At 49.9% G+C, this 12,507-nt stretch overlaps 1 protein-coding gene across 1 annotated transcript in view; it reads left to right on the top strand.

Moving 5' to 3' along the window:
- The first annotated feature begins 11,147 nt into the window (after positions 1-11,147).
- The window catches only part of PEF1 (penta-EF-hand domain containing 1), a 16,101-nt gene continuing 14,741 nt past the window's right edge, over positions 11,148-12,507 (top strand). The window contains exon 1 of the mRNA XM_015408084.1: positions 11,148-11,218. Coding sequence (XP_015263570.1) covers positions 11,192-11,218 — 27 coding nt within the window. The 5' untranslated portion in view covers positions 11,148-11,191. The remainder of the gene's footprint in view (positions 11,219-12,507) is intronic.

The raw sequence follows: 12,507 nt of genomic DNA on the forward strand, positions 1-12,507 counted from the left end.
GTGTAGAGTAGGTCAGGTTGGTATTTTGCAGGCCCTTCCTTCCGCATAAAACTCACTTCCGGTCCGGCACCTTTAAAAGTTCCACTGTCTTCCTTTTGCTAATGCCCGTCTAGGAATTCAACTTCCTGGATGTTTCACACGGACCTCTTTCTTTGTAACACCAGCCTGCTCTTCCCACGCTATTGTTCGTGAGTTTCGATTTTACAGTTGCGCACACGGCTCAATCTTCACCACAGGAATGTTAAACAATAAGCGTTTTTACAGTTTTTAAAGGCTTCAATCAACTTTTTTCTCTCCGGAATCGGATTTCTGGGATTTACTATTCATTTTCCGCTCAACCGCTTAATTCAAATTGACTCCAAACTCAGTTCAGGTAAGCGGCACGTTTTTGTTATCTAGCACGTTCAAAACGGGTTTTGCATTGCTTCTTTTAACTCACAGTTGTTGTCCTTCTTCAAAGAGGTCTGCTGACGAAGAATTTATGCCGGTAATCCGGCTCGATCGGCCACTATAGAGTTGCTTGGCACTTGCCTTCTTCGTGGGAGGAGGTCAAAGCCCAATTCAGCTTCTTCCGAAGCTGGATTACGCCAACCTCACACTCCCTCTAGGGCGCTGCTGCCTGCTTGTCCCCCCCCTCGCTGGGGAGTGATGCGTTGGGCTGTGTATTGCCCAAACTGTCGAAAGTGGCCGTCGCTCGCTTCGCACGATCGCGAAACGCTTCAGTCCTCCATCTTAGCCAGACCGGAAGCCGATTCTCCCCTGACATTCCTGAAGGGGGGGGATCAAGACGTGTATGTGTGAACTGTAGATTAGCTGCGCTAGCATCTCTGTGAATGGAAGCCTCCTCCACAGAGGCCAGAGAGAACTTCGCTATTTCTAATTCTCATGGCCTTGGGGGAAGACATGAAATGATAACATTAACACCATTCTATTTGTACTGTATTATTCTGTCTTTGCACCATGTAATCATGATGTATGAATGAGGGCTGGACCAAAGGTCTTGTAATTCTGTCAGACTCCTCACAGCATCATAATGAAGTACACGCTTGTAGAAAAGGTTTTACTTTATTTTGAAGCTAAAGTGCATAACAGGATCACTGTTCAGAATGAGAGGGAATCAGACAGCAAAGCATAATATAGATCATTCAAACCCCTGAGGCCCGATTGTGGGGTTTCCCCCGCGTGCCTTTGGGCTTGAGAATAAACGTTCCTAGGCAGAATCTGTTATCTATTTCTCACGGCATTTCATGAGAGCTTCCTTATACTAACAAGCACTTGCAACCACCTGTGGCCTTGGGAGATATAAAGGTTTCGGCAGGCTAAACAGTCATGCGCATCTACAGTCCTACGGCTGAAAGCGAAAGCAGGAAACGAATGCAGTAATACAAAACAAAACATTGGCCGCTCGCTGACAAATTCCCAACTTTGTAATGTTATTCAGTTCTGCCAAAGAGTTTGTCTTTACAGCAACTTTCCTGATTTCTCAATAAAGCCTGTTAAAGGAATTATTGTGTCTGAGAGTTCCTGAAAAAGCTGATAGCTTCCTCCCCCATCCTTTCTTATATTATAAAAGAGATTTGGGGTGGCAAGATTCAATGCATGGCAAAATCAGTTGGCCGCCTGATCTGCCACTCCGAATGCCTGCCAATCCCCTGGCTGCGTGGCCTGAGTCCTGCCCACACAGCTGGCAGCCCGCGTTTTGCCCTCACTCTGGAGGGAGCCACCGAAGGGGGCGCATGCGTCCTTCATTGATGCCGGGGAACTGGAGCAGGTTGGTGCCGCACAGGAGGTGCTCAGCCAAATCGGGAACCAGCCGTGCCACACAGCCCGTCTCACTGAGGTCAACCAGCGGCGTCAGGCACTCAGCCTCCACACCATGCAGCTGTGGCAGCTCCTCCTGCACCTCTCGCAGAACCCCACTGGACATGACACGAAAGTTGTGCGAGACTGCCACCAGCATGCCCCGGTGGGCCCCAAACCGCCCGCTGCCAGCCACCAGCATCATGTCCTGCACACACCGCTCCACCCACAAGGAAGCCGAGCCTGCTTGGAGGCGGCGAGAGCGGAAGCAGCGGCGGGAGCTCCGCACGCCTGTTTGGGGGGCAGCCTCTTCCTGGAGCTCGTTATCTTGCTTACTGGGGAACAGGGCTATTTTTCTGGCCTTCCCAGTTGTTGCTGGCCCCTCCCCTCCCACTGAGGCCTCCGGCCTTGCCATGGGGCCGGCTCCCATGCCTGCTCACCCTCCGTCTTTCCTTCCCTCCTTCTTTCTCTCTCTCTCTCCTTCCTTCCTTCTCTTTCTCTCTTTCCTTCCCTCTTTCCTTGTCTCTCCCCTTTCTTTCTTTCCTTCTCTCTCTCTTCTTCTTTCCTTCTTTCGTTCTCTCTCTCTCCTTCTCTCCTTCCCTATCTCTCTCCTTCCCTTTTCTCCTTTTTTCCTTCTTTCTTTCTTCCCAGATCTGTGTGTGTCCCCCCCATAGCTACCAATCCAAAACAGTCCAATGGCACCTTTAAGACCAAGGTTTTTGCAGGTTCAAGCTCTCCCTCCTCTGTGAGGGCAGATCTCCCCCCCCCCCCCCCCCTAGCAAGCCAAGCAGGAAAATGAAAGACAGAAAGTGGGACCTGACCTATGAGACACACTTCAATACCAATTCCTTTCCTGACCTCTCAGGCTTCAAAACCTATTCTCCACTGACCCCTTCTCCAATGAGTGTTAGATCGCGCTAACAAAGGACTCGTAGAGTGATTCAGCAAGTGATTCAGCTTTATTGGAAGTAACGAACAAGCACTAAACTCAGTAAGAAACCAGAACGGAAAACAGTGGGAGCTTATGCTCCTTTTAAACATAACCGGGCTAATGTAGCCACGCCTATTTACAATTAACAACCAATGAGATTGCTTAGTTAAGGACCAATGGGAGTCTTTCCCTCCTAGGGAATGGTATCGTTCTGATTGGTCGCTGTTACGAAGCGACCAATAGGAAGTTCGCTCAGAGGAGCCCTGGTCTGGCTCGAAGCTTAACATAGGAGTCCTATGAGGTGATTCATGTAATCGTTTCAATACATTACAATTCCTCCCCCCTAAGTTAAGTCAACATCCATTTGTTTTATTATTTACATACATTCAAGTCATGCTGTTGTACATCAACTGTTCCAAAATACTTTATTACAATCGTAGTCTTTTAGATAAGTCGGCATCTGCCGCGTACGCTGAGACCTGCGAAGCGGTGCAGGCTCTATGGGCACACAAGGTTGTGAGTCACTGTGGGGTTCACTACAGCCTGGTTCAGGCACAAACTCTACTGGGGTTTCAGCCCCGCACACAGGGTTCTGCCCTGACTCGGGGACAGTACCGGGCCCTTCGGTACTCACCGCCTGCTCTGGGGGTCTCCACTCAACATCAGGGGAATCAGCCGTCGGAGAGTCAGCGCTGTCCTTAGCCCAACGTCTCCTTAGCTGATCTATGTGGCGCCGCCATACTCGACCGTCAGCCAACTGTACCACATACATGCGAGTACCCACAGAGTCGGATATTACCCCAGGAAGCCATAAGTGACCATTAGCATAATTCCGGGCGAAAACCTTGTCTCCTTTTTCAAACATGCGCACCTTCGGTTGCGCAGTGGTACGCTCGGACTGATCTTCTGATAGGTCTGGGTGCATACGGTTCAAACGGGTCGTGAGTCTCCGCCCCATTAACAATTCGGCCGGACTACGGCCTGTAGCACTACAGGGGGTGGTGTGCTGCAGCAAAAGAAAGGAGCCCAGCCTCTGGCTCCAGTCCCCTTCGTCCATTTTACCCAGGGCCTCTTTGGCCGTCCTGACCATCCGTTCGGCTTGGCCATTAGATGCCGGATGGAAAGGGGCCGAAGTCATTTGGCGGATGCCATTACTCGTGAGGAACTGCTTAAACTCCTCAGAGACAAATTGAGGCCCGTTGTCACTGACGATGACGTCAGGCAACCCGTGTGTGGCAAAAAGGCGGCGAAGCGCATGAATTACGGCTAGTGAAGTGGTCGACTTCATGTGTACAACTTCTAACCATTTAGACATTGCATCTACGACAATCAAGAACATTTGCCCTTGGAGAGGGCCAGCAAAATCGATATGCAACCTGGCCCAGGGTTTACCAGACGATTCCCAGCCTTGGGGAGTAGCTTGTGGGGGATCAGGTCTAACCTGTTGACACTTAGAACAGACTCGCACCCACTCCTCGATTTCCTTGTCCAGCCCTGGCCACCAGACATACCCTCTGGCCAACGCTTTGGTGTGTACCATACCGGGGTGACCCTCATGCAGCGACTCTAACACTCTCGTCCTGAGTTTGTCAGGAACCACCACCCTGTTCCCCCATAATACACAGCCCTTAGAAATGGATAGTTCATTTTGACGGCTTTTGTAAGGGCCGAACTCCGGTTCAACGCTTCCAACCGGCCACCCCCTCCAAACCCAGTTTAATACTCGGGACAGCACGCTATCCTTGGCCGTGTGTGCTGCAATGTCCCTGGATGATACCGGGGGTCGAGGAAGCTCCTCAATTGCCAAGACCTCACAGGCGGGGGCAGGGTCTGCGCCAATGTCCGGCACCGGGCACCGGCTGAGGGCATCCGCATGCCCAATCGCTTTCCCAGGCCGGTGCTCTAAGTCAAAATCGTAAGCCTGCAAAAATATCGCCCATCTAAGCATGCGTGGGGACATGATATTTGGCAATTGCTTATCGGGCGCAAAAATCCCCAGTAGCGGCTTGTGGTCAGTGACCAGCAAAAATCGTCTGCCAAAAATAAAATCATGGAACTTTTTGACAGCCGCTACCAACGCCAGACCCTCCTTGTCTATCTGGGCATAGTTCCGCTCTGCCGCAGATAGTGATCTAGAATAAAAAGCGATAGGCGCTTCGCTCCCATCAGGCATCAGATGGCTTAAAACTGCGCCTACTCCAAAAGGTGAAGCGTCAGCAGCTAACACCAGGAGCTTGTGTTCATCATAATGCGTGAGTACGGCATTAGATGTCAGCAGCTCCTTGACTCCCACAAAAGCCTTTTCCTCGGCCTGCCCCCACTTCCATTTTGCCTCCTTGTGCAAAAGCGCGTGCAAAGGGGCCGCCACTGATGCCTTATGCGGTAAAAACGCATGATAAAAATTCAGGAGTCCTAAAAAGGATTGGAGCTCCTTCTTACTCACCGGCCTGGGGGCGTTTTGGATTGCAGATACCTTCTCATCCGTGGGGTGGACTCCCTCTGCGTCAATGCGAAACCCCAGGAAGTCCACACTTTCCACCCCGAGCGTGCATTTTGAGCGCTTAACTCTGAGGCCGGCATTTTGAAAACGCCTGAGGACCTCTTTAACCCGGTCCAGTAGTTCCTGTTCAGACCCGCCCGCAATCAGCACGTCGTCAAAATAGGGCACTGTGCCAGGTACCCCCCTTAGTAGACGTTCCATGAGGCCCTGAAAAATCCCAGGTGCTACGTTGACCCCGAATTGCAGCCTGTTCACTTTAAAAGCCCCTTGGTGGGTTACAATTGTTTGGGCCTCGGCAGCCTCCGGGGTGACAGGCAACTGCTGGTATGCCTGGGCCAGGTCAAATTTGGCGAAAATCTTGCCACCCCCCAGGGAAGCCAAAATGTGGCTTATTACCGGGACCGGGTACGAATGTTGCTGCAGCGCCTTGTTAATCGTACATTTGTAATCGGCGCATAGTCGTATGGACCCATCTGATTTGACAGGGGTTACGATCGGGGTCTCCCATTTGCTGTATGGTACTGGCTCTAAAACCCCTTGCTCAACTAGTTTGTCAATCTCTTTTTCCACCTTATGTTTGAGAGACACAGGTACTTTCCGATACTTCAACCTAATAGGTTTGACTGACGGATCTAAGTCAAACGCAACCGGGGGGCCCTTGTACCTTCCCAACCCTTCGGCAAATACATCAGGGAACAGGTCGTACAGCATGCCCCATTTATTTTCAGACATCCTGTTAATCCCAGAAATACCGATGCCCAATGGCTCAAACCAATCTAACCCTAGCAGGTTAACCCGGTCTCCCTCTGCAATCAGGAATGACAGTTTAACACATTTCCCCTTATACTCAACAGTAACAGAGTCCCGTCCGGCCAAGGGAATTCGGTTGCCCTGGAAGTCGGACACTCTGGTTCCCGCAGGCTGGAGCCGCCGCCGGCTTCGGTTCGGGAACAACTGGCGCCAGGACGCGGCAGAAATCACCGTCACGGACGATCCTGAGTCCACCTCCATTGTACAGGGTCGGCCGTCGAGGAGTGGAGTCACGGTGATCTTGCCCTGGCTGCTGGTGCGATTTACGGCCGATGCGCTCGACAAGGTCGCCGTCAACTGGCAGCTTGCTTCCGATGCTGAGGAACGGGTCTTGCCTTGGGTGCTGACTGGAGTGCCCCTCTGCGCTGACCGGTTGTTAGTTGAGGGATCCTTCTTCGCTGATCTGCAGACTCTGGCCAGATGACCACGCCGCCCACACGCTCTGCAGTCGACATCACGAGCCCAACAGGAGCCGCGCTGGTGCTTCCCGCCACAACCGGAGCAAGGCTTGACGTTGGTAGTCTTCGCTGGGGTCCGCTTGCCTCGAACCGCGTTGACGTCATCATCCGCGTCTTCGCCCTCGCTGTCTCGTTGAGCGTGTATACTGGGCTCTGCCACCCGCTGGCGGACCTCCTTCGTGGACTTCTCCGCTGCTTCCGCGGCCACGGCCTCTTCGTAGGCCACTGCCCAGGTCAGGGTGGTGCGGGCGAACAGCCTCTGTTGCAGCCTTTCATCTTTGAGACCGCAGACGAGACGGTCTCTGAGGGCTTCCTCCACGTTGTGGAAATTACATGGCCGTGCGGCTTTGCGAAGGGCCGCCACGAAATCTGCGATGGTCTCGCCTCCGGCCTGGTTCCGCTTGTAAAAAGCGTGCCGGCAGGCGATCTCCGACGGTTGTGGAGAATAGTGAGCCTTAAGCTTCTCCGTGATGTCAGCGTAGGTGACAGTCTTTATATCAGTTGGGGCCACCAACGACCTGGCTATGTCGAAGGTCCCCTTCCCGCAGGAACTCAGGAGGCATGCTCGTTTCTTCGCCTCATCGGTGATGTCGTGGGTCTCCAGATGGAACTCGAACCTGGACAGGTAGGAGTCCCAGTCTTCTGAGGAGGGTTCGAAGCACTCGAACTTCTGGCTTCCAGCCATCGGGGGAGACTTGGGCACCGGAGCTGGTGGCGCCTCCGCCGGATCGGCTGCTGTGCTCTGCTCGCTTTCTTCCGAGTCCGAAGTGTGGATGTCCGCAGGGCTGCCTACCTGCTCTAACATCCCATCCTCGTCGCCAATTGTTAGATCGCGCTAACAAAGGACTCGTAGAGTGATTCAGCAAGTGATTCAGCTTTATTGGAAGTAACGAACAAGCACTAAACTCAGTAAGAAACAGAACAGAAAACAGTGGGAGCTTATGCTCCTTTTAAACATAACCGGGCTAATGTAGCCACGCCTATTTACAATTAACAACCAATGAGATTGCTTAGTTAAGGACCAATGGGAGTCTTTCCCTCCTAGGGAATGGTATCGTTCTGATTGGTCGCTGTTACGAAGCGACCAATAGGAAGTTCGCTCAGAGGAGCCCTGGTCTGGCTCGAAGCTTAACATAGGAGTCCTATGAGGTGATTCATGTAATCATTTCAATACATTACAATGAGAATCTGAAGCTGTCTTAACAATGTTGGATCACAGGATTACCTTGCTCTGCACTATCTAATCCTACTGGTAGCAGATTCCCCACTACAGTTCAAACATGCTTTATCAATACTCTCATTCTCAACAAGGCTGCATCCATGTATACTTAAATCCAGACACTGGAGTTGTGAACATACAAGACAGTTCTTTCCACAGACCAGGCATGTAGGACAATCACAACAGGAATCATTATGGAATATCACAGTTTGGGATGCCCTCCATTGTGTTAAAACCAATTAAAAATCATTAAAAACACTTATCTGTGACAGAGCACAGCCAAAAAGTATCTAGTCGCGTTGAGCTGGAAATCACCGATTTTTTTGCACACCCCTATGATGCTTTTCAGTATTATTTTTAAGCAGCCTTGAGTCACAGGGAAAAGTAGGATATAAATATTTGAATAAATAAGTAGTTTGGGCAGGTTGATAACATTTAAGCAACTTCCTGTTTGTTAGGTTAGGCAGCATTCTGACAGTGATTGTTCCACCCTTGTTATACTTGACCTGTAATGCTGGTTGTCATATTTCATTAAAAAAAACCAAAATAGACTACAAGAGTTATTTCTCCCCTAAGTGCTGTTATGTTTTCTAAGGGTCAGTGCAAGGCAATGGTCCAAACCCAGGTCTACCAACATAGTGGACTGGGGCAGACAGACCTGTTCTCTGGAGGCCAGGTCTACCAATATAGTGGAAAGGGGCAGGGAGACCTGTTCTCCAGAGGGCTGATCTACCCCTGTAGAGGACAACATATTGTGCAATGAAATTTGATTTGATTCTGTTTTCTCTTAGAATGTTTAAATTATTCTTAAAATATAGCTTAAATACAGTTTAAAAGAATTCATTCTGAGATTTTTACAAGGTTATGGAATTTCTGCAATCGTCATAGAATAGAATCATAGAGTTGGAAGGGGCCATACAGACCATCTAGTCCAACCCCCTGCCCAGTGTAGGACCAGCCTAAAGCATCTCTGACAAATATTTGTCCAGCCTCTTCTTGAAAGCTGCCAGTGAATGTAGACTCGCTCACAACTTTAATGCTACTAGCTGTTTTTCCTCATAAGGTAGAATTTTTGCTCACAATACTGTGGAGCTTAGAGGGAACATTGGTCAGGAGATGGGCAAATGATAGACAGGAATACTCATGAAACAGTTAAACTGTAGGGTTGCCAGCCCTGGGTTGGAAAATACCTGGAGACTTTGGGGGTGGATCCGGGAGAGGACAGGGTTTGGAGAGGGGAGGGGCCTCAGCATGGTACAATGCCATAGAGTCCACCCCTCAAAACAGCCATTTTCTCCAGGGGAGCTGATCTCTGTCAGCTAGAGATCAGTTGTAAAAGTGGGAGATCTCCAGGCCTTACCTAGAGGCTGGCAACCCTAATCTCCAGGTATTTCCCAACCTAGAGCTGGCAACCCAAACAGGCCCTGATGTGGATGGCCCAGACTAGCCCCATCTTGTCGGGCCTTGAAAACTACCGTGTTTCCCCGAAAATAAGACACTGTCTTATATTTATTTTTTCACAAGAAAACACACTAGGGCCTATACCACAAATGCATAGAAATCCTGCTAGGGCTTATTTTTGGGGTAGGTCTTATTTTCGGGGAAACAGGGTAAGTAGGATCAGCCCTGGTTGATTAGTATTTGGATGGGAGACCACCAAGAAAGTCCACTTTTGCTACACAGAGGCCCCTGCCACACCGGGGGAGGTTCTTTTTTGCAGCAGCTTTTCCGGGTTTAGGGATGGATTGGGGACGGGTGCACACCGCTTCCCAGATGTTGCGGTGAGATCACGCCTGTTTGCTGCGCCCCCGATCCATCCCTCTCCCGGGCCAAAATCTTCCGTGTGACGGGGCCAAAGGTAGGCAATGGCAAACCACCTCTGAACATCTCTTGCCTTGAAAAACCTGTGGAGTCGCCACAAGTCAGCTGCAACCTAATGGCACTTTCCCACCACCAGAAAGCAGGATCAGCCCAGTCCAGTTACATACATACATACATACATACATACATACATACACATTCAATTTATATACCACTCCTTCCCGAGGGCTCGGAGACTTTATTGTCTACCTTTATTGGCATGTAACCCTTGCAAACCCATATACAGAAAATCCACCAACAACAACAACCACAGCATAGAAGAATACTTGCAAAATACAGAAACAAGGAATTACCAAGTAAGTATACCCATCAATTAAATAAAGGGCGAAGCAGGATCAGCCCTCTTTAGTACTTGATGGGAGACTACCAATGAAGACCACGGCAATAGCAAGAGGAAGGTAATAGCAAACCACTTCAATATGTTTCTTGCCTTGAAAACTCCAAGAGTTGCGACTTTTTGGTACTTTCCACTACTACAGCAGTCACACTAAGGAAGGATACTAAGTCCTTTATATCTGAAAAAGTGAGCAGTGACTCATCCTGACTCTCTGAAGAAGTGAGCAGTGACTCACAAAAGCTCATACCCTACCACAAATTTTATTAGTATGTAAGGTGCTACTGGACTCTTACTCTTTTCTATTACTGCTACAGACGGACTAACAGGGCTACCCATCTTGATCTAAGCACTTTATGGTTTTGCTACAGTTGCCAACTCTGGAATGGGGAATTCCTTGAGATTTTAGGGAGAAACTTGGGATGTGCAGGGTTGGAGAGGGGAGGGACTTTATCTGCCTATAATGCCAGAGGATTACCAATTCTGGCTTAGGAACTTGTTCCTGAAGAGCTCGGGGTAGAGCTTGTGGAGGGGGCAGTTGAGGGGGGGGGGGGAGACTTCAGAGGGATGTAGTGCCATATAGCGTTCACCCTCCAAAGCAGCCATTTTCTCCAGAACTGATTTTGGTAGCCTGGAGACCAGCAGAAATGCTAAATCTACAGGCCCCACGTGGAGGTTGACAGCAACCCCAAATGGAAATACGTCGTTTTAAAACACGAATGCAAATTCGTCATTTTAAAACAACCCCCCCCCCCGCTGTCATTGTCTCTGTCTTCTCAGCGCTCATTTTGCAATGGTATTAAGCATCATAAACACTGTAATTAGCATTAATACGCATTTCATAGTTTGTGATAATTACTAACTGTATGGATGACAACGAAGCACATTATGCCCTTTATATAATTATTTATTAACAGTTTCTCCATTCATAAATCCAACATCGCTGTGATGAACGGAAAGAAAACGCAGACAACTGCGCTCGAGGGGCTGGCCAAATGGAAGCGGATGGGCTGGTACTTTGCTGTGCGTACCCACCCACCCACCACTCCTTTCTCTACCAGGAAATGTGTGGGAGGCAGGGCTCGGCCCAACGCACGCCACGCCCACTCTAAGCCTCTGATTGACAGACATCTGCCCTGGCTCCGTGCGAGGCTCACAGCCAATGGGTTGGCGAGTCTGAACACTGTAGGCGAGCCAGCGCTTGCGTCAGCAGGAGGGGGTGGGACTGGACGGTTCTTGGCCGTTTGTGCAAGCGTCAATGGCGGCTAGTTACCCGTATGGGCAGGTAAGCCAGAGGTGAGAGGAAAGTATCGAATCGTCTCCTCTGTTTCCACGCTGTCGCGGTGGCCGATGGGAGGGGGGACAGGATAGGCACACCCGTTGCCCGGGCGACGGTGGTCGTTTCCAAGGCAACGGGGCGGGTAGAGTGTAGGAGGGGACTGTGGGCGTCATAGAGAATAGAAAGTGACGTCAAAGCGACGGAGTGACGTCGCTTTGGATTCAATTATGGGGCAGGTGGTGAGGGTGGTTCTTGAGGAAGAAGTCGTTCTTCCTCCGTTGGGGGCCAGATGGGGTCTGATCTGCAAGCTTCCAAGCCCTGGAGTTAAGTAATGCCTCTTCAGGCAGGCTAGGCTGTCTGTCTACCTAAATAAATACCTAGTGTGTGTTTTGTACAACCTTTCTTCCAAGTAGCTAAGGGTGGTTGTGTGGTCCCACTTTTCCAATTTTATCTTCACATCAGTCCTGTGAAGTAGGTCCTAGAGTTTCATCGCTGGCTGGAAATGCTTTCCACCTGCATGCTTGCTCTCTGTCTCTCAGCCGGTGAAATATGGGGACAGGGCAGGATTATAATTTGGGCTGCCAAGTTTTACTGCCTCTTGTTCCTTTACCCTCAGAGACAAAGTGAAGACATTAGTAACACTCATAATCTCTGTGGTATGAGAAGCATCACCTGCTGATTTCTGCAGATCACGGTTCAGTTCAAAGGAGGCCAAGACTGGTTTTTTAATGGTTGGTTAGTAAACTTGGTTGTAATAATCCCATAAAGCAAAGTCGTTAGGGGGGTGAATAAGGAATTTCTGCAGGCTGAGCTTTGAATCAGAAAGTGGCTGGTTCAGGTTTGGTCTCTGCTGTGCACTTGCTGTTTGGTCTTACACAAACCACTCTTCTCAGCCTCATCTCTGGCTTTTGCAATATGCAGGTTATAACACTGGCCTACTTTCCCAGGCTGTTGTGGAAGGGTTGCTGAGGGAATGTGAACAAAGTGCTTTGAATATAAAAGTGCTTTTTAAAGATGTGGTTATCACTAACTAGGATCACCAGGTACACAGAATGCCAAGGCTCACTTGTCCCTTTAAAATCTGGTCAGAAATGCCCTGCTGTATACATGCCTTTCACCAGGCGTGTACTAGGAGTGCAGCTGCTATTGTGTTAGAAGAGGGACATTTTGGGAGGTGTACCTGTCATGCAGGGGTTAGAGAAGTCACACAGAGCCAGTTCCCTCTTCTGTATAACTGTTAACTACACAAGAGGCCTACATCCCTCCTTTGCACCTGGTGTCAGGCTACTGGTCCG

The sequence above is a fragment of the Gekko japonicus genome, unplaced genomic scaffold, assembly GCF_001447785.1.
Source record: "Gekko japonicus isolate JY-2015 unplaced genomic scaffold, Gekko_japonicus_V1.1 scaffold36, whole genome shotgun sequence".
In the NCBI taxonomy this organism is placed as follows: domain Eukaryota; kingdom Metazoa; phylum Chordata; class Lepidosauria; order Squamata; family Gekkonidae; genus Gekko; species Gekko japonicus.